The 19,361-nt window shown below is 42.2% G+C and overlaps 2 protein-coding genes across 3 annotated transcripts in view; one reads left to right on the top strand and one right to left on the bottom strand.

Annotated features, from left to right (window-relative positions):
• Positions 1 to 4,746: 4,746 nt before the first annotated feature.
• LOC109409870 (uncharacterized) overlaps positions 4,747 to 19,361 on the top strand; it is a 240,379-nt gene continuing 225,764 nt past the window's right edge. The window contains exon 1 of the mRNA XM_062855753.1: positions 4,747 to 5,421. The gene's annotated coding sequence lies outside the window, so the exon portion shown is untranslated. The remainder of the gene's footprint in view (positions 5,422 to 19,361) is intronic.
• On the bottom strand, positions 5,423 to 7,764 carry LOC109409872 (angiopoietin-related protein 6). 2 transcript variants are annotated; one of them, XM_062855757.1, is made up of 5 exons: positions 7,596 to 7,764; positions 7,347 to 7,530; positions 7,231 to 7,269; positions 6,517 to 7,042; positions 5,423 to 5,657 (listed from the first exon to the last, which is right to left on the bottom strand). In XM_062855757.1, exons 2-5 carry the CDS (start codon positions 7,396 to 7,398, stop codon positions 5,528 to 5,530), a joined length of 747 nt encoding a protein of 248 aa, XP_062711741.1. In that variant the 5' UTR covers positions 7,399 to 7,530; positions 7,596 to 7,764; the 3' UTR covers positions 5,423 to 5,527. The 2 variants fall into 2 exon arrangements, with proteins under 2 accessions (XP_062711741.1, XP_062711740.1); XM_062855756.1 differs by lacking the exon at positions 7,596 to 7,764 and having other exon boundaries at positions 7,326 to 7,413.

Genomic DNA, 19,361 nt, shown 5'->3' with positions numbered 1-19,361 from the left:
ATGAAGACGGCGATAGAGTAACGTAACACACGACGTGGAAGAAGGCAAATCTGCTATGCTTCCGATGTGGAACGAAAAACTTGACAAGTGTAAGTAATCGAAATTCTATGTAAAACAATGACCATGACGCGGTGACGGAAGAGACAGATAATGGATCAATAAACTTTTGATGGTTACAAAAAAGATGCCTGTTCATTTTCTAAAAATTGAAACCTCCACTATTTGAACTATATTGTTCAATTGAAAATTTAACTCTTCTTACACATAAAATCAAAAGCAGAGCAAAAGGAATTATTCAGCGGCAACAGACCAGGCAACAAATTACGGACAACCAATTTGAAAGACGAATCTTGGAAAGTGAGAACATCAAATGAACTCGCTTCTCCTCCGTATAAGGCTCCAGAACACCCATGTCAGCGTGAACGTGGAACCTGGCTGTTCGGGCCCAAAGAAGTTGATAACCAATAAGAACTTCATACATTTATTTGTTCAACATCATTAAGGTGTCATGATGCATCACTAAGCTTTAAAACGAATCATTGACTTTTTGCTTTTCAATGATTGTTTGCCTCGCGTTTTTGAAGTGATAAAAAACTGTCAATTCTGCAGTAACGCAGCGGAAAAAGTATCATCGTATTCACTGCGAATGAGCATATAGGATGATACTTTTTCATACAAATATTTGCTTTGTTGGCAGAGAATTATCACTTTGAAATTTTGAGCCACATATCCAACATGGCTGCCGATGCTGATGATGCCGTAAGAAGCCTTAAGACAAGACATAATCAACAATAGTACGCAACAATACTCGGTTTGTGGCTGCCACTCTCCATCCTCGGTCGCGCCCAATGCTTGCCAGGTCACGCTTCACCTGGTCCGCCCATCGTGCTCTCTGCGCTCCACGCCTTCTTGTGCCAACCGGATCAGTTACAAACACCAGCTTTGCAGGGTTGTTGTCCGGCATTCTTGCAACATGCCCTGCCCACCATATCCTTTCGGATTTGGATGCTGGGTTCGCCGTAAAATGCAGCGAGCTCGTGGTTTATCCTTCTCCGCCACTCACAGTTCATCTGCATACCGCCGAAGATCGTCCTTAGCACGCGTCGCTCGAAAACTCCGAGAGCTTGCATATGCTCTTCGAGCATGGTCCATGTCTCGTGCCTATAGAGGACAACCGGTCTTATTAGCGTTTTGTACATGTTGCATTTGGTGCGTGGGTGAATCTTTTTTGACCGCAGTTTCTTCTGGGGCCCGTAGTAGGCACGACTTCCGCTGATGATACGCCTTCGTATTTCACGGCTCACGTTATTGTCAGCTGTTAGCAAGGAACGGAGGTAGACGAATTCCTCCACCATGTCGAAAGTATCCCCGTCTATCGTAACATTGCTGCCAAGGCTTGTCCTGTCTCGCTCAGTCCCACCTACCAGCATGTACTTTGTCTTAGCCGCATTCACCACCAGTCCGACCTTTGCTGCTTCGCGTTTCAGGCGGGTATGCAGCTCTGCCACCGTTCCAAATGTTCTGGCAATAATGTCCCTGTCGTCCGCAAAGCACACAAATTGGCCGGATTTTTTGAAAATCGTTTCCCGGCTGTTGAACCCGGCTCGTCGCGTCACACCTTCCAAAGCGATGTTGAATAGTAGGCATGAGAGCCCATCACCTTGTCGTAGTCCCCGGGGAGATTCGAATGAACTGGATATTTCACCCGAAACCCTTACGCAGATTTGCACTCCGTCCATCGTTGCTTTAAGCAGTCTAATCAGCTTCCCAGGAAAGCCGTTTTCGTCCATGATTCACCATAGCTTTGCGCGGTCGATACTGCCGTATGCCGCTTTGAAGTCGATGAACAGGTGATGCGTTAGCACCTGGTATTCACGGCATTTCTGGAGGATTTGCCGTACGGTGAAGATCTGGTCCGTTGTCGAACGGCCGTCGATAAAGCCGGCTTGATAACTTCCCACGAACTCATTAATTTTAGGTGACAGACGACGGAAGATGATCTGGGATAGCACTTTGTAGGCAGCATTCAAAATAGTGATCGCCCTAAAGTTCTCACATTCTAAATGGTCGCCTTACTTGTGAATGAGGCTGATAACCCATTTCTTCCACTCCTCCGGTAGCTGTTCGGTTTCCCAGATCCTAACAGGGCCATCTGGGCCCATCTTGATGAGTTCAGCTGCGATACCATCCTTACCAGCTGCTTTGTTGATTTTGAGCTGGTGAATGACATCCTTAACTTCCCTCAGCGTGGAAATTGGTTCATTTCCGTCCTCCGCTGCACTGGCGTCGTCGTTTCCTCCGTTGCCGTGGGCTCCCGTGCCTACGTTCTCCACGCCGTTCAGGTGCTGATCGAAGTACTGCTTCCACCTTTCGATCACCTCAAGAGGCCTCCGTCTTTATCCCTGCATATTTCGGCTCGTGACACGAGGCCGTTGCGGGATGCGTTGAGCTTCTGATAGAACTTCCGTGTTTCTTGGAAACGGCACAGCAGTTCCATTTCTTCACACTCCGCTTCTTCCAGGCGGCCCTTTTTTTCTATGTGTTTGCCTGTCTGTCTGTCTGTCTGTCTGTCTGTCTGTCTGTCTGTCTGTCTGTCTGTCTGTCTGTCTGTCTGTCTGTCTGTCTGTCTGTCTGTCTGTCTGTCTGTCTGTCTGTCTGTCTGTCTGTCTGTCTGTCTGTCTGTCTGTCTGTCTGTCTGTCTGTCTGTCTGTCTGTCTGTCTGTCTGTCTGTCTGTCTGTCTGTCTGTCTGTCTGTCTGTCTGTCTGTCTGTCTGTCTGTCTGTCTGTCTGTCTGTCTGTCTGTCTGTCTGTCTGTCTGTCTGTCTGTCTGTCTGTCTGTCTGTCTGTCTGTCTGTCTGTCTGTCTGTCTGTCTGTCTGTCTGTCTGTCTGTCTGTCTGTCTGTCTGTCTGTCTGTCTGTCTGTCTGTCTGTCTGTCTGTCTGTCTGTCTGTCTGTCTGTCTGTCTGTCTGTCTGTCTGTCTGTCTGTCTGTCTGTCTGTCTGTCTGTCTGTCTGTCTGTCTGTCTGTCTGTCTGTCTGTCTGTCTGTCTGTCTGTCTGTCTGTCTGTCTGTCTGTCTGTCTGTCTGTCTGTCTGTCTGTCTGTCTGTCTGTCTGTCTGTCTGTCTGTCTGTCTGTCTGTCTGTCTGTCTGTCTGTCTGTCTGTCTGTCTGTCTGTCTGTCTGTCTGTCTGTCTGTCTGTCTGTCTGTCTGTCTGTCTGTCTGTCTGTCTGTCTGTCTGTCTGTCTGTCTGTCTGTCTGTCTGTCTGTCTGTCTGTCTGTCTGTCTGTCTGTCTGTCTGTCTGTCTGTCTGTCTGTCTGTCTGTCTGTCTGTCTGTCTGTCTGTCTGTCTGTCTGTCTGTCTGTCTGTCTGTCTGTCTGTCTGTCTGTCTGTCTGTCTGTCTGTCTGTCTGTCTGTCTGTCTGTCTGTCTGTCTGTCTGTCTGTCTGTCTGTCTGTCTGTCTGTCTGTCTGTCTGTCTGTCTGTCTGTCTGTCTGTCTGTCTGTCTGTCTGTCTGTCTGTCTGTCTGTCTGTCTGTCTGTCTGTCTGTCTGTCTGTCTGTCTGTCTGTCTGTCTGTCTGTCTGTCTGTCTGTCTGTCTGTCTGTCTGTCTGTCTGTCTGTCTGTCTGTCTGTCTGTCTGTCTGTCTGTCTGTCTGTCTGTCTGTCTGTCTGTCTGTCTGTCTGTCTGTCTGTCTGTCTGTCTGTCTGTCTGTCTGTCTGTCTGTCTGTCTGTCTGTCTGTCTGTCTGTCTGTCTGTCTGTCTGTCTGTCTGTCTGTCTGTCTGTCTGTCTGTCTGTCTGTCTGTCTGTCTGTCTGTCTGTCTGTCTGTCTGTCTGTCTGTCTGTCTGTCTGTCTGTCTGTCTGTCTGTCTGTCTGTCTGTCTGTCTGTCTGTCTGTCTGTCTGTCTGTCTGTCTGTCTGTCTGTCTGTCTGTCTGTCTGTCTGTCTGTCTGTCTGTCTGTCTGTCTGTCTGTCTGTCTGTCTGTCTGTCTGTCTGTCTGTCTGTCTGTCTGTCTGTCTGTCTGTCTGTCTGTCTGTCTGTCTGTCTGTCTGTCTGTCTGTCTGTCTGTCTGTCTGTCTGTCTGTCTGTCTGTCTGTCTGTCTGTCTGTCTGTCTGTCTGTCTGTCTGTCTGTCTGTCTGTCTGTCTGTCTGTCTGTCTGTCTGTCTGTCTGTCTGTCTGTCTGTCTGTCTGTCTGTCTGTCTGTCTGTCTGTCTGTCTGTCTGTCTGTCTGTCTGTCTGTCTGTCTGTCTGTCTGTCTGTCTGTCTGTCTGTCTGTCTGTCTGTCTGTCTGTCTGTCTGTCTGTCTGTCTGTCTGTCTGTCTGTCTGTCTGTCTGTCTGTCTGTCTGTCTGTCTGTCTGTCTGTCTGTCTGTCTGTCTGTCTGTCTGTCTGTCTGTCTGTCTGTCTGTCTGTCTGTCTGTCTGTCTGTCTGTCTGTCTGTCTGTCTGTCTGTCTGTCTGTCTGTCTGTCTGTCTGTCTGTCTGTCTGTCTGTCTGTCTGTCTGTCTGTCTGTCTGTCTGTCTGTCTGTCTGTCTGTCTGTCTGTCTGTCTGTCTGTCTGTCTGTCTGTCTGTCTGTCTGTCAAGTGTGTGGAATATGTCCTATGATGTTGTCGAACAAAATAGTAGCAAATCGATCAAATTCCCTTCAATTAACGGTAGTTCGGCAAAGTACCTACATGTATTCCTCGGATTTATCAAACATATCCATCCACCTTCCACGCTTGCTATTGCAAGGATCGATGGTTTGTTTATATGCGATCACCCATGGCAACGTGCGTCGATAAGGATCCTTCCCTTCCTCGCACGGCACGCACGCAACACACGACCACGACGACGACTCGTTTGCTAGCAGGGAGTCCCCTTTCAGTTCAGGTTCAACTGGCACTCGCGGAGGGTCGTCCTTTCGGTTCGTTCGGTCAGCGCCTACTTCGGTGGTCACGCTTTCGGGTGTTAAAATTTATGAATGAGTCAATGAGTGTGGTGAGGCGTGATAATACACAAGTATCACATTTGTGATTTTCAGTAAGCTAAGTGAATTATGTGCAATCTAAATAAGTGATGTCGAAGAGTAGATTAGAGTTTGAGTAATAAATCTAATTTATCGACCGGCCATTATTCATAAATCATAAGTGTGGTGAAGTGGTGTGCGAGCTCCCGATAGTTTCCAGTGCATTATCATCACCGTTCGAGGGTTAGTGTTGGTTTTGTTTACAATCCGGTTGCTATCCGGCGGAAGGCGAAGGTGAAGGTGACGTCATCGTTACTAGAGCCACCGTAATTTGTGGATATTTTTTTGGATACCTACTACATTTCGCAAAGGACCCAGAAAGAAGGACATCGAAATTGGAAATATTACATCCAATTTATCCGGGGGAATTCACCGGCTGTCAATCATGGCTGTCTGGCGCGAAACGGAAAGCAGGTTTGTGCGGAAGCGTGTTTATTTGATATGTATTGCTTATTTACAATGCTGTTTTTATTGGATGTTGTGTTCTCATGCAAAAAAAAAAACACAAGGAGTCTAGTTTTTAACCAACTTTAACTTTTTCGCGGATCATCATCGATGCTTCCTTCAGTCCCTGTAAGTCGTGTCGAAAGGAAAACCAGTTCATTGTCATGTTATTTTCATCGGTACTGCGGTAGAGGCCATTAAGATTCCTGAAACAAAATTATAGAATATATGTAAACAACTACACCCAAAAAAATTTTGTTGTCGTTTCTACCGAATCCATGGTAAAATTAAGAAGTGTACCAACAATTTTCAACCGAATGCAAAATTCTGTTAAATGTACTAAAACATTGTCAATATTACCATGCTTGCAGTACTTTTGACTGAAATAATTCTTAAAACTACTATTTGCGCATAGTAATTTTGACCATGTCGACTTGAATGTTGCGCGTCTTGGATGTGAATGGTCAAAAACACAATGTCCAAATAGTAGTTTCAAGATTTTTTTCAGTCAAAAGTACTGTAAGCATGGTAATATTGACAATGTTTCAGTACATTTAACAGACTTTTGCATTCGGTTGAAAATTGTTGGTACACTTCTTAATTTTACCATGGATTCGGTAGAAACTACAACAAAATTTATTTCAGTGTAGTGTTTCCATTTGAATTCGATTTTTGAATCATTGATTTGCCAAGCTGACTAAAGGCTAACTTCTGAGAATGGTCTAAGCAAATTCTTGAAAAATTTCAACAAAATATGTATAAATCAATGGAAAGGTTACGATTTGAAAAATGCTTTCAAACTAATTTAAGTTCAAGCTCTCACTGTTTTAGAAGTTCATAAATTTAAAAATTTAAAATATAATCTATTTTGGAAAATTCAACTATTTACATAGGTTTTGATGAACATTCTCAAGGAAAATCAATCGTAAAGTCAAAGTGACAATTTGACAACGCAATTTATGTAAATTTTAGTAAAATTTTAGTTAAATAAAAACAAACAATAAAAATAAAAATTGGAAAAAATTTACAATTTTAGGAAATATCAATAAAAAATACAATACTTACGAATTAGAACAATATTTGAACCACCATCCGCTTTGATAATGCTTCGCACAGAAACCGTCCGGATGTTGATCGTTGTCCTGATCAATTGCCGAAAAACGAGCTCCGTTGATCAAACTTAGTGAATCACCGGCATCGCCATGGTCGTACTTTCCAATCGAAAGCTTATACTTGGCTCCCTCAGTATCCACATCGAATCCATCGTACAGGGCCATCTTGGCCCTACCATCGAAGTCCTTCAGCACGACCAACAGCTCATGGTCACCTGATTGCGTTATCCGGTGAATCTTTTCCAGCCCGATCCAGTGTTCCCCATTGGGTTCTCCAAAACCTTCCTTGTACTCTTCCCAACCACGGTTGAAGTCCAACGACCCGTCGAAACGTTTATGAATCACCATCCAACTTCCGCCGAGATAGCTCTGCTCACAGTAGACCATGAAGGGAAGCGTGTTGGGTACCGGAGGGCGAATCATGAACATGTTGCTGTGCCCTGATGGGACTCCACGGCACGACGAGAAGTAGGCGCCGGCTGAAACGAGTTGAATTTGTTCGTTGTAAGTGATTATTCGTGCCTTTTGATGCAAAACACCGTATGTAAAATCCCTGCACGAAGAACATCGATATGTATTAAAGTTTTCTGTTCTCAGTGCAACTCAGTTAAGGAAAACGCTATGCGTTGACATTCTAAATTTGAATAAGTATCAGAAAACAACTTACAATTCTGCTTTATTGCGTCCTTCAGCACGAGAAATTGATCTGAAATACAAAAAAAAACGATTACCAACAAATACACGTTCCTTTTGTCATCGTACCGTCCAATTCCAGCGACTTACTTTTCTCGGCTCGTTGCAGTGCCACCATGTGTTCACCGAACTTGCATTCCATTCTAATGTGACAAAATGGGGAATTACAATGATTCAGTGGGAATAAGTAAATTTCTCAGAACTACTTCTACGGTCATATTTCACTAACCTTTCTTGCATGCTAGTCAATCGAGTTTCAATCAGTTCCATGATTCTGTACAGAACACAAAGCTGAAGATAATCGATCAAAAATTTATTTTCATACAAAATTCGACATACTTATCCTGCAGTTGATCCAGTTTGGACGAAAGGACACGATCCGAGTTGCCATTGGCGTTACCCGGTAACGGCAGACAGTAGAGAGCGCAACTCAACAGTAGAAATCTGGCACACTTGGATGGTTTCTTCATGTTGACTCGGGGGAGGATAGACACGAACTGAACCCAGCAGCTGATGGCGAAGAATTTTGCTGTAGTTTGTTTCTTATCATTTTTCATATATACCTACATAGCTTATGCTTTTGTCATAGCCTGCATCCTATGAGATGGTTGACCGCGACCGGTCGGATGCATGGCTACTAGGGTGGGTCATCGTTTAACAGAAAAATTCCAATCTGAACACCGACATTCAGATCAACATTTTCAAGGTTCAAAATAAATATACACTCCCGATCAAAAGTTTGGGGTCACCCCCTCAGAAACATGTCATTTTTTTAGGCCCATATCTTCGCCAATTTGCGTCCGATTTCAAAACCCTAAGTCTCATTCAAAAGATAATAAGTCAAAGAAACTTTGAACATGATTTAAAAGAAACTTTTTCAAAAAATTTTGTATGTAAACTTAACCCAAAGTTGGCAAATTTTCAAAAAAATGAATTTAAACTTACGGCAGTTTCGCTGGAAATTGGGTCAACCAAATTTTAGGATAAGAGCGGTAATATAACCCATTTTCTACTAGCTTTCAACTGCTTTTTACAAAACTAAGCTAAAAAATCTAGAAAAAAAAGTTATTAAGTAAATTAACTCTTCATGTCATCGACCAAAAGTTTGGGGTTACCCCTCAAAATGATGTATCGGCCAAAAGTTTGGGGTCACTATCGTAAAACATGGAAAAGTGATTTGTTGATATCTTTGTCATCTTTGATTCAATTTTAATTCTTCTTGGCTAATTTGAAACAAAATGATTGATACTTACTGCATAGACATTGAACCACACATATTTGTTGAAATTTACACACTAAAACTTAACGTAAAGTTGCCTCATTTTCTGAAGTGTGGTGAAATGTGTTAACTTGACATAACATTTTTATATACAAAAATCGTTAAATCGTTAAGTTAAAGACATCAAACGTAAATTTCGTTAATTATTTTTGAAATGAGCCAAAAAGAATTTTAATTGAACTATAGCTGACGAAGATATCACCAAATCACTTTTCCATGTTTTACGATAGTGACCCCAAACTTTTGGCTGATACATCATATTGAGGGGTGACCCCAAACTTTAGATCGGGAGGTATGCCCACATATTATGCATCGCTGTTGAAGTTTTTATACGATTTCATATGGGAAAACATACTTTACTTACACGTTGCTCGCGAGAGGCTCAAATTTGTCTTGAGGTCTAGGATGTGTCGAAAAAAAATTGCCGAAGACCGCAAACTTTTCCAGTGCTTATAACAAAAAAAAAACGCAGACATTTTTTCACTTACAAGAAAAATTAAAAACAAAATCTGTTTTTCGTTGTAAAATTCCATACAAATTTCAGTTGCAATACGGGGTCTCCAGTGAGCCTAGTGGTTAAGGCTATGGATCGCCAACTCGGAGACGGTGGCTTCGATTCCCGTTCCGCTAGGGAAAATTTTCTCGACTCCCTGGGCGTAGTGTATCATTGTACTTGCCTCACAATATACAAATTGTTGCAATGGTAGGCAAAGAAAGCCATTCAATTAATAACTATGGAAGTGCTCAAGGAACACTAAGTTGAAGCGAGGCAGGCCAAGTCCTAGTGGGGGTGTAGAGCCATAAAGAAGAAGAAGAAGAAGAAGAAGAAGAAGAACTCAAATTGTAAACACATCGAATCCCACTAAAATTTTTCCAAATTGTTCTGGCCCGAAAAAAAATCATGATCTGGAAAAAACTATCACCATGACCCACGCTAATGGCTACTGTACGAGCAAAATTAAGATATATTTTGTGTATGTGTTTTTTTTTTTTGCATCGTAGTTTAGCGATAAGGACTTTCCCGTAAAATGGGGAACTCATACGCGTCAACAGATGCTTCAGTTGAAAAGAATGTTACTAATTGAATAGGGTCCGGGACGATGCTGGGTCATTAGGCCGAAGGTCATTAGGCCGACGGCCATTAGGCCGAAGGTCATTAGGCCGAATGGTCATTAGGCCGAATGGTCACTAGGCCGAATGGTCATAATGCCGAATGGTCATCATGACGAATTGAAAATCAGCCGTCATGAGCCTGTAAAGAGATCTGTTGTTTTTACTTTTTCCAAAAATGTTTTGCCGAAAACTACTTTAACAATGAAACTAGAAAGAATAGCCTATGTTTTGAAGAAGGAAAAATTTATGAATTGAATATCAGCAGTTTCTGCGCCAAAAACTATTTTAGCAATGATACTAGAAAGAACAGCCTATGTTTAAAAGAAGGAAAAATTCATGGGTAAAATATCAGTAGATTCAGCATCAATAAAGTATCTTCGTGCCTGTCACACGATATACACATGCAAAATGGTCATTGGCCAAGGAAGCTCTCAGTTAATAACTGTGGAAGTGTTCATAGAACACTAAGCTGAGAAGCAGGCTTTGTCTCAGTGGGGACGTAACGGCAAGAAGAAGACCCAATGATCATTCGGCCTGATGACCATTCGGCCTAATGACCTTCGGCCTAATGACCTTCGGCCGAATGGCCTGACACCGTCCGGGACCATTTGGGCAGTGGGACCTATTTTGGGCACTTGATGCTATAACTGTGTCAATTTTTAACCGGCTGGCTTGATTTTTTGGACACATTCAGATACAGTATCGGACAATAAAAATGCACCAAAGCTGTTTTCCCATACAAAATAGTCAACTTTGGATTGCAATATCTCAGTTATGTCTCAACCGATTGTTTTCATTATTCTGTGACGAACTACAAAACATTCCAATTTTCAAAAACTATTGAAAAAGTTCAGTGATAACTATTGATACAAAAGTTACAGATAGGTTGAATTTTGACAATAAAAATGCACCAAGAGAAAAAATTGTGTAGCCTAAAATGCTGAAGTCAGATAGCTATGGTGACTTCAGCAAATGTATTGGTCATCACACAAGAAACATATTTGCCGAAGACACCATAGTGATTTGACTTCAGCATTTTTGGTTACATGATTTTTTGTCTTGGTGCATTTTTATTGTCAAAATTCAACCTATCTGTAACTTTTGAATCAATAGTTATCACTGAACTTTTTCAATAGTTTTTGAAAATTGGAATGTTTTGTAGTTCGTCACAGAATAATGAAAACAATCGGTTGAGACATAACTGAGATATTGCAATCCAAAGTTGACTATTTTGTATGGGAAAACGGTTTTGGTGCATATTTATTGTCCGATACTGTACGTACAGTAGCTAGCCCCATGATCAATAATTCAAGTCAATCGGATTGAAATTGACTAAGTTATAGCTGCAAGTGCCCAAAATAGGTCCCCCTGCCCAAATGGCCCCAGACCTTATTTATCACATGCACGGCTGCTAAAATAGGGCACTGTATGACGCGGTTGCTAAGGTAAAAATTTCCAAGTCTGACGTTTCTACGGTTCAGATTAAGAAAAAAATTTGACGTCCTCGGAGTGTGTGATTGTATGGATAGTGAAATGTATGGTTCACGCGCAAGTTGTGAATGTGACAATTCATAACTGTTGGAAGTGTTTCTGGGTAAACCTGATTCATGAGATTCAGGGAAAGATATTTCGCTTGTGGTCTGGGCATACTTCCAGTGGACTTGTGAGGAACTCCGATAAAATTGCAGTTCGTAACTACGTGGTAGGAGGAATTCTACTGAATTAGGATGATTTAGTGTGATTGAATTTAAAATTTGAGTTAGCATGCTGAGGAGTGTGCTAATTTACAAATTGCTGATGGGGTTTCCCCAGGTGTGCTGCTTCTGGGATCTCCCTAGAAATTCCTTCGAAGATTCGTCCTAGAATTCCTTTCTCGATTCCTCCAGCAACTTCTTGCAGGATTTTTTAAGAAGTCCTTTATGTGATGCTTTGATAGTTTTATTTAAGATTCGTTTTGAAGTTTACTCAATTTTGGGTAAAATCGACCCAAAAAATAGATAGTTTGTATTTTCTGTGCAATCTTTCAAATTTGCTGTTCAACATTGCACTCGAAGGAGCGATTAGGAGGTCTGGCGTGCAGTGGAATGACACTATCATCACACGGTTGCACATGCTCGTTGGCTTTGCGGAAGATATTGATCTCATCAGCATCGATCGAAGGGCAGTGGAGGAAAATTATGGCCATGATTATGGTCCTATAAAGAGAGGGACAGCGAGAGTAGGCTTTCTTGACGCGTTAACTCTACCAGTTAACCATTACGTTTTCAATCATGTTTTCTTCTTCTAAACATATTCCCCTAATTCCCATTTCATTTCATTTATTTAGTTAACATCAAATTCATGATAATACTGAATCAACAATTTGCCGCCATAATACTCGATTTGCAGCTGCAGCTCTCCAACCTCGGTCACGCCCAACACTCGCCAGATCACGCTCCACCTGGTCCGCCCATCGTGCTCTCTGCGCTCCACGCCTTCTTGTACCAACCGGATGGTTAGCAAACACCAACTTTGCAGGGTTGTTGTCCGGCATTCTTGCAACATGCCCTGCCCATCGTATCCTTCCGGCTTTGGCCACTTTCTGGATGCTGGGTTCGCCGTAAAGTGCAGCGAGCTCGTGGTTCATCCTTCTCCGCCACACACCGTTCTCCTGCACGCCGCCGAAGATGATGATGATGATGATGATGATGGTCCCGCCACATACCCCTACAAAGGTTTGAGCAAGACGATATATCTTTAAGATAATTATTAATTATAAACAATGTAATCAGATTTGCAAACTTAATACGGTCTGATTATTTTCACAGATATAAACAACTTTATAATTTGTCAGACTATACAGCAAAAACATAAATTTTAAAATACTGATGCTCTCAACTACAGATGTTTGCAAGCATTACTAGTGATCATGAAAAATCAGAAAATCAAAAATATTGCGAGGATTGATAACGTTCGCGCGATGTCAAAACAGTCGGCAATATTCTCATTCTCATGAAATTCCCGACATTCAACTAGACAACTCACTACTACTCTACAGAATCCTTCAACAGTACAAATATTCCATATGATAAATAAATACAAAAAAGTCATTTATACCTGTCACCGCGCGTGAGACTCAAACTTTTGTAGACTACACAAAAAATAGAATAAATTAGGCCGATGCAAATATTTAATTTGTTTTATGTCACCCCCCCCTTCAAAAATCTCAAAATATTGAAGGGGCGAAAAAAAAACATGGCGTCTCATGACTCCATTTTCAATAGACAATTTTTTTACAAGCAACTATTTTTCAATAGTTGAAAAATATTTTTTCAATAGTTGGTAAAAATTCCAATTTTTCAATAGTTTTTTTTTCGTTTGTTCCTTATTTATTTTTGTCCCCCCCCTCGTACCTGATGAGAGGTCTCGGACATAAAAGAAAAATAATATTTGCATCGGCCTTACGTCAATACAATAAAATTCCATCATCATCATCGAGGCGAACATTTTTTTTTTTTTTTTTCTTACCACACCTTGGCTGGCATAAATATCTGCTAGACGTTGCACAGCTAATGCTGAAGCACTCTAGCGAACGCTCTAGCGAAATTACAGATCGTCCTTAGCACCCGTCGCTCGAAAACTCCGAGTGCTTGCAGGTCCTCCTCGAGCATCGTCCTTGTCTCGTGTCCGTAGAGAACCACCGGTCTTATTAACGTCTTGTACATGGTACATTTGGTGCGGGGGTGAATCTTTTTTAACCGCAGCTTCTTCTGGAGCCCATAGTAGGCACGACTTCCACTGATGATGCGCCTTCGTATTTCATGGCTCACGTTATTGTCAGCCGTTAGCAAGGAACCAAGGTAGACGAATTCTTCTACCACCTCGAAAGTATCCCCGTCTATTGTAACATTGCTGCCAAGGCTTGTCCTGTCTCGCTCAGTCCCACCTACCAGCATGTACTTTGTCTTAGCCGCATTCACCACCAGTCCGACCTTTGCTGCTTCGCGTTTCAGACGGGTGTACAGCTCTGCCACCGTTCCAAATGTTCTGGCGATGATGTCCATGTCGTCCGCAAAGCACACAAATTGGCTGGATTTCGTAAAATCGTTCCCCGGATGTTGAGCCCGGCTCGTCGCATCACACCTTCCAGAGCGATGTTGAAGAGTAGTCATGAGAGTCCATCACCTTGCCGCAGCCCCCGTCGAGATTCGAATGAACTGGATAGTTCACCCGAAATCCTTACGCTGTTCTGCACACCGTCCATCGTTGCTCTTATCAGTCTAGTCAGCGGGAAAGCTGTTCTCGTCCATAATTTTCCATAGCTCTGTGCGGTCGATACTGTCGTATGCCGCTTTGAAGTCGATGAACAGGTGGTGCGTTGGGACCTGGTATTCACGACATTTCTGGAGGATTTGACGTACGGTGAAGATCTGGTCCGTTGTTGACCGGCCGTCGATGAAACCGGCTTGGTAACTTTCCACAAACTCATTTACTTTAGGTGAAAGACGACGGAAGATGATCTGGGATAGCACTTTGTAGGCGGCATTCAAAACGGTGATCGCTCGAAAGTTCTCACACATTAACTTGTCGCCTTTCTTGTGGATGATTATCCCTTCCTTCCACTCCTCCGGTAGCTGTTCGGTTTCCCAGATCTTGACTACTAACTGGTGCAGACAGGTGGCCAACTTTTCCGGGCCCATCTTGATGAGTTCTGCTGCGATACCGTCCTTACCAGCCGCTTTGTTGTTTTTGAGCTGGTGGATGGCATCCTTAACTTCCCTCAGCGTGGGAGTTGGTTCGTTCCCGTCCTCTGCTGCACCAACATAGTCATTTCCTCCGCTGCCTACATTCTCTCCGCCATTCACGTGCTCGTGGAAGTGCTGCTTCCACCTTTCGATCACCTCACGTTTGTCCGTCAGGAGGCTCCCGTCCTTATCCCTGCAGATTTCGGCTTGCGGCACGTAGCCTTTGCGGGATGCGTTGAGCTTCTGGTAGAACTTACGTATTTCTTGTGAACGGCACAGCAGTTTCATTTCCTCGCACTCCGCTTCTTCCAGGTGGCGCTTTTTCTCCCGGAAGAGACGGCTCTGCTGCTTCCGCTTCTGTCTGTATCGCTCCACATTCTGTCGGGTTCCATGCTGCAGCATTACCGCCCGCGCTGCATCCTTCTCCAATCGCTCTGCACTCCTCGAACCAATCGTTTCGTCGACTCCGTTCTACGTACCCGAATGTGCTCTCGGCTGCGTTGTTGATGACTGCTTTGACTGTACTCCAGCAGTCCTCTAGAGGGGCCACATCGAGTACACCCTACACGTATGCGGTGGCGACATTCGGTTGCTTCAGTCGCTCTCAGGGTACGAAAAACGGATAACGCCGAAAAACAAACGCTTTGTCCTAAGCGGTGCATGTTGGTAACAAAGGCGCTCCGCAACAAACGCATGTCAGGCGATGGGAGCAATAAAACAAACATCGCGTGTCGTGCGTGTGCTGATATTCCGGCTTTTCTGCTGAAATTTTCGACCCACATTATCAAATTCATTAGCAATTGGTCAAAATAAGACTCTTGCAAACCTCAGAGTTGAGTTTCAGTTTTAAAACAATGCGAAAATCACGATGTGAATAGAACGAGACAAATATTCCTACCGTTTTTGTTGTGAACAAACTTGGGAGCGATTTTGTCATTATCTGCTAACGAAAAAACAAAGCGTTGTTGCCGTGCCTTCTTTGTTACCTATTTTTCGCTTGCGGTATCATATTCTGCGTACACTGGTCGCTCTAGATCATACCGGGGCGGCCGCCGGTACTGTACATTGTTAATAACGGAGAGTTTTGGGCGCAGTTTAATCATCACCAGGTAGTGATCAGAGTCGATATTAGCACCACGATAGGTCCTGACGTCGATAATGTCGGAGAAGTGCCGTCCATCAATCAGAACGTGGTCGATTTACGATTCCGTTTACTGTGGTGATCTCCAGGTGTAACGATACGGGAGGCTGTGCTGGAAAAAGGTGCTACGAATGGCCATGTTCTTGGAGGAGGCGAAATCGATGAGGCGTAGGCCATATTCGTTCGTCAGCTGGTGGGCGCTGAACTTTCCAATCGTCGGTCTGAATTCCTCCTCCTGGCCTATCCCCTAATCCCCCTACAGACCAAAATTGCTCCCCATCAATGACTTTTGCTCCTATGATTTTAGAATATGCATGCAGCGTGGACTTTGGATAGTCTATCTGTTGTGAAAGTGTAGAATTTCGGCAAAAGCAGAGGGACTGCACTTCATAACATAATGACTGGCCATAAATACAATTCTTGATAAGACGATATCTATAATCTACGTAGACTTATTTTTTATCATCTCAAACTCCTCCCCCCTCTTAGGCTTTTGCCCGTATAAAAATTTGAAAATTTGTATTGCTTTTTTGCACCGTATTCGACCCCCTGCAGAAATTTTTTGTCACACCACACCACCGGTTTCAGCATACAGTCAGGTTTTTTTTTACGCGGGGGATACGTACCGCGTAAAAAAAAACTCAGTTCAAAATTCGAAAAACCGCGTAAAAAAAGTCTCACCATTTCTCGACGAATCATGCAAAAATAAGACGATGAAATTTTTTTTTATATGGAGTTTTCATTTACGCGGCCGCGTAAATGAAAACCGCGTAAAAAAAGACCTGACTGTACATACATACATGTACATTGGTTCGTTTCGCTGCTAGAAATTTTTAGCCTCGGTTAAGTGTTAAGTCTATGGTTACCAGTGTACGCAGAATATGCCACCGCAAGCGGAAAAATAGGCAACAAAGAAGGCACGGCAACAACGCTTTGTTTTTTCGTTAGCAGATAATGACAAAATCGCTCCCGAGTTTGTTCACAACAAAAACGGTAGGAATATTTGTCTCTTTCTATTCACATCGTGATTTTCGCATTGTTTTACAACTGAAACTCGACTCTGAGGTTTGTAAGAGTCTTAATTCGTCCAAATGTTTATGAATTCGATGATGTGGGTCGAAAATTTCAGCAGAAAAGCCGGAATATCGGCACACGCACGGCAAGCGATGTTTGTTTTATTGCTCTCATCGCCTGACATGCGTTTGTTGCGGAGCGCCTTTGTTACCAACATGCACCGCTTAGGACAAAGCGTTTGTTTTTCGGCGTGATCCGTTTTTCATACCCTGATGGTTACACTTTTTGGGTGGTGCATGGAATTATCGGTTTGTTTACTTGCTACTTTCTTTGGTGTTTGACGTGTGAACAAATATTTTTAGCACGGCTTGCTTGATTTAAATTTCATGTCTAGCATGATGAAACACGTGGGTATTCCCATTGAGTCATCGGGAAGTACGATCATCATACTCCAATGAATAGTTTTTGTCATTTCAAAAAATGTTGTATGCAACTTGTTGCAAAACTCGATTTTTACAGCACTCATCATAATTATCCAACTCGGCAAGCCTCGTTGGATAAATGTACGACTCGTGCTGTAAAAATCCACATTCTGCAACTATTTTGCAACTCGACACTATAAATTCTATGTTTATACTAGCCGTTTCAGTAACGAAACGGCCAACTTTTCCGTACTATAACAAACAATTGCATTTTGATTCATAATGCAACTCATTTCAGTTGCATTATGGATCCACGGCTATGGATCATAATGCGATTGTTTGAACAACAACCAACGTTTCCAAGGTAAGAACTGGCAAAATTGTAACGGTTATAGCACGGCTTGCTTGATCCAAATTTCGTGTTTCGTATAATTGAGCACGTGGTTGTCCCCATTGAATCACCGCGAAGCCCACGAAGCACGATGGTACTTATGGAAATGATCATATTCAAGTGAATGCTTTTTTTGTCATTGCAATAAATATTGTATGCAACACTTTGTAAGCCTCGTTGTATGTACGACTCGTGCTGTAAAAATCATCATTTTGCAACTTTTTGCATGAATATCTACTAAATGGCAACAGCGCGATCTAATTTTTCTTTCATCATCATATATATAATAGCCCTGTTTGTCTGTCCGGTGACTAGCCACCCAGACGCAGCACGCGGGGAAATTCTCGCAAAACAAAAAATAAAATATTTGACACTTCAATTATTTTTTTTACCATCAGATGCAGAGAATAAAACCAGTGAGACCAAGCCCACTCATGGGCTCAATCAAGCGTTTTAACGTTAACTAGAGCCCCGAACAAAGAAGCGAACCGCACCGGTCGCTGCTAAGTAGGGCTCGAAAGCGAAAAGTTTACGTACGGTTCGTAGCAGGGCTTAGAATATAGAGACACGCAAAGTACGGTCTCTATCCGTAGGCTCGTGCGCTCTCTCGCGTTTAGCTCTCTGGGTAGCGTAAAGAGGAGACGAAAGAACATGAGTATGGATTTGTTGCCAGGTACACTCATTGCACAATTATGGGTCACTCAAGGAACAACCATTTCATAAAATGAACCGTTTTTCATAAAAAAATAACACTTTCATTATTTTTATTTTATGTTCTCATCATTGAAACCCCTTTTTATTGTTTTAAATAAAAATCTGCTTGTAAAATTCACTTTAGGCGGTGAAAATTACTAAAATGTTGGTGAATAATGAAAACCACAATAATGGGTCAAAATTGGCTGTGTAACAATTATGGGTCAATTTGTTGCCTATTATGGGTCACTTAAGAGAAATCGGCTCAAAAATAATGTTTTGTCTATTTTTTCAATGAATGATCACTTATTCTCGATAGATCAACTATAGTAGAATCTAAAACTGGTCTCAAACCTCTTAACGAAGCGTGTTTTAACGATTTGGAATAAATTTTTCAAAATTGGGTCAAAATCTCCATCACAACCACCGATAAACGCCTAAAAGTATGCAATGCTCATGCACGCAGAACTGTCAATATTATGCTGCACAAAAAGTGACCCATAATTGTGTGATTTTCGGTGTTCCTTGGCACAATAATGAGTCACTTAAATTTTGGCAGAAATAAGCTTTAATTGGCTGCAGTCACATGAATTTCTACATTTAGAACGTTAATTATACCTTTGTTCTGGTGACGATACCATTTCGCACATGAAAATCACTGAAGCTCGCTTTTAAAGAGCTTACGAAAGCAGCGCACGCACTGTCCGATATGCACAATCGAAGCGTTACTTTGACAGCTAGTTTTGCGCCGAACAAAAAAATATTGAAAATATGTATGTTTTGATGTATAAGCCCGCGTGCGATACGTATAGTGATACAAAACAAATCAACTTATGTGCGAAAAATAATAATAGCTAACAAAAGCTTGCAATTAATTAGTATTTATCTATTAAAGTGGAAAGTGACTAATAATTGTGTGTGACCCATAATTGTGCAATGAGTGTATATAGTTTCTAGAGAATGATTTTCATGTTTTGTATAGGTAGGAATTTATTTTAGTTTGCATCAAATATTTAAAAATTTTATTTTTACTTTTTTGAAATTTTCAACCAAACAATATCATAGATCGTTACACGAATAACACAACAAATTGTCTGACATACAATTGTGATAGAGTGACAATACAAAAGCAGAAAAATTGACAAGCTTTGCTTAAGTATGTTATAAATAAAATTTTCCCTTCTTCGCCAATTTTAGGATCATGCATAACGAAAATGTATTGATTTTCTTATAAAAATAGTTACGATTGTTCATAATCACACCTTTAGTTTTTGATTCGGCCGATCGTTTTGAAACTAATATTTGAAGAAATGTATAGTGATTCAGCG

The sequence above is a fragment of the Aedes albopictus genome, chromosome 3, assembly GCF_035046485.1.
Source record: "Aedes albopictus strain Foshan chromosome 3, AalbF5, whole genome shotgun sequence".
In the NCBI taxonomy this organism is placed as follows: domain Eukaryota; kingdom Metazoa; phylum Arthropoda; class Insecta; order Diptera; family Culicidae; genus Aedes; species Aedes albopictus.
This window is presented reverse-complemented; position numbering and strand designations above follow the sequence as displayed.

Coding starts and splice junctions, on each gene's coding strand:
- LOC109409872 (XM_062855756.1), bottom strand. CDS start 7,398: ATGGAATGCAAGTTCGGTGAACACATGGTGGCACTGCAACGAGCCGAG. Junction 7,043..7,230: donor GGACGCAATAAAGCAGAATT/GTAAGTTGTTTT, acceptor AACTCGTTTCAG/CCGGCGCCTACTTCTCGTCG. Junction 5,658..6,516: donor TTCAAATATTGTTCTAATTC/GTAAGTATTGTA, acceptor ATTTTGTTTCAG/GAATCTTAATGGCCTCTACC.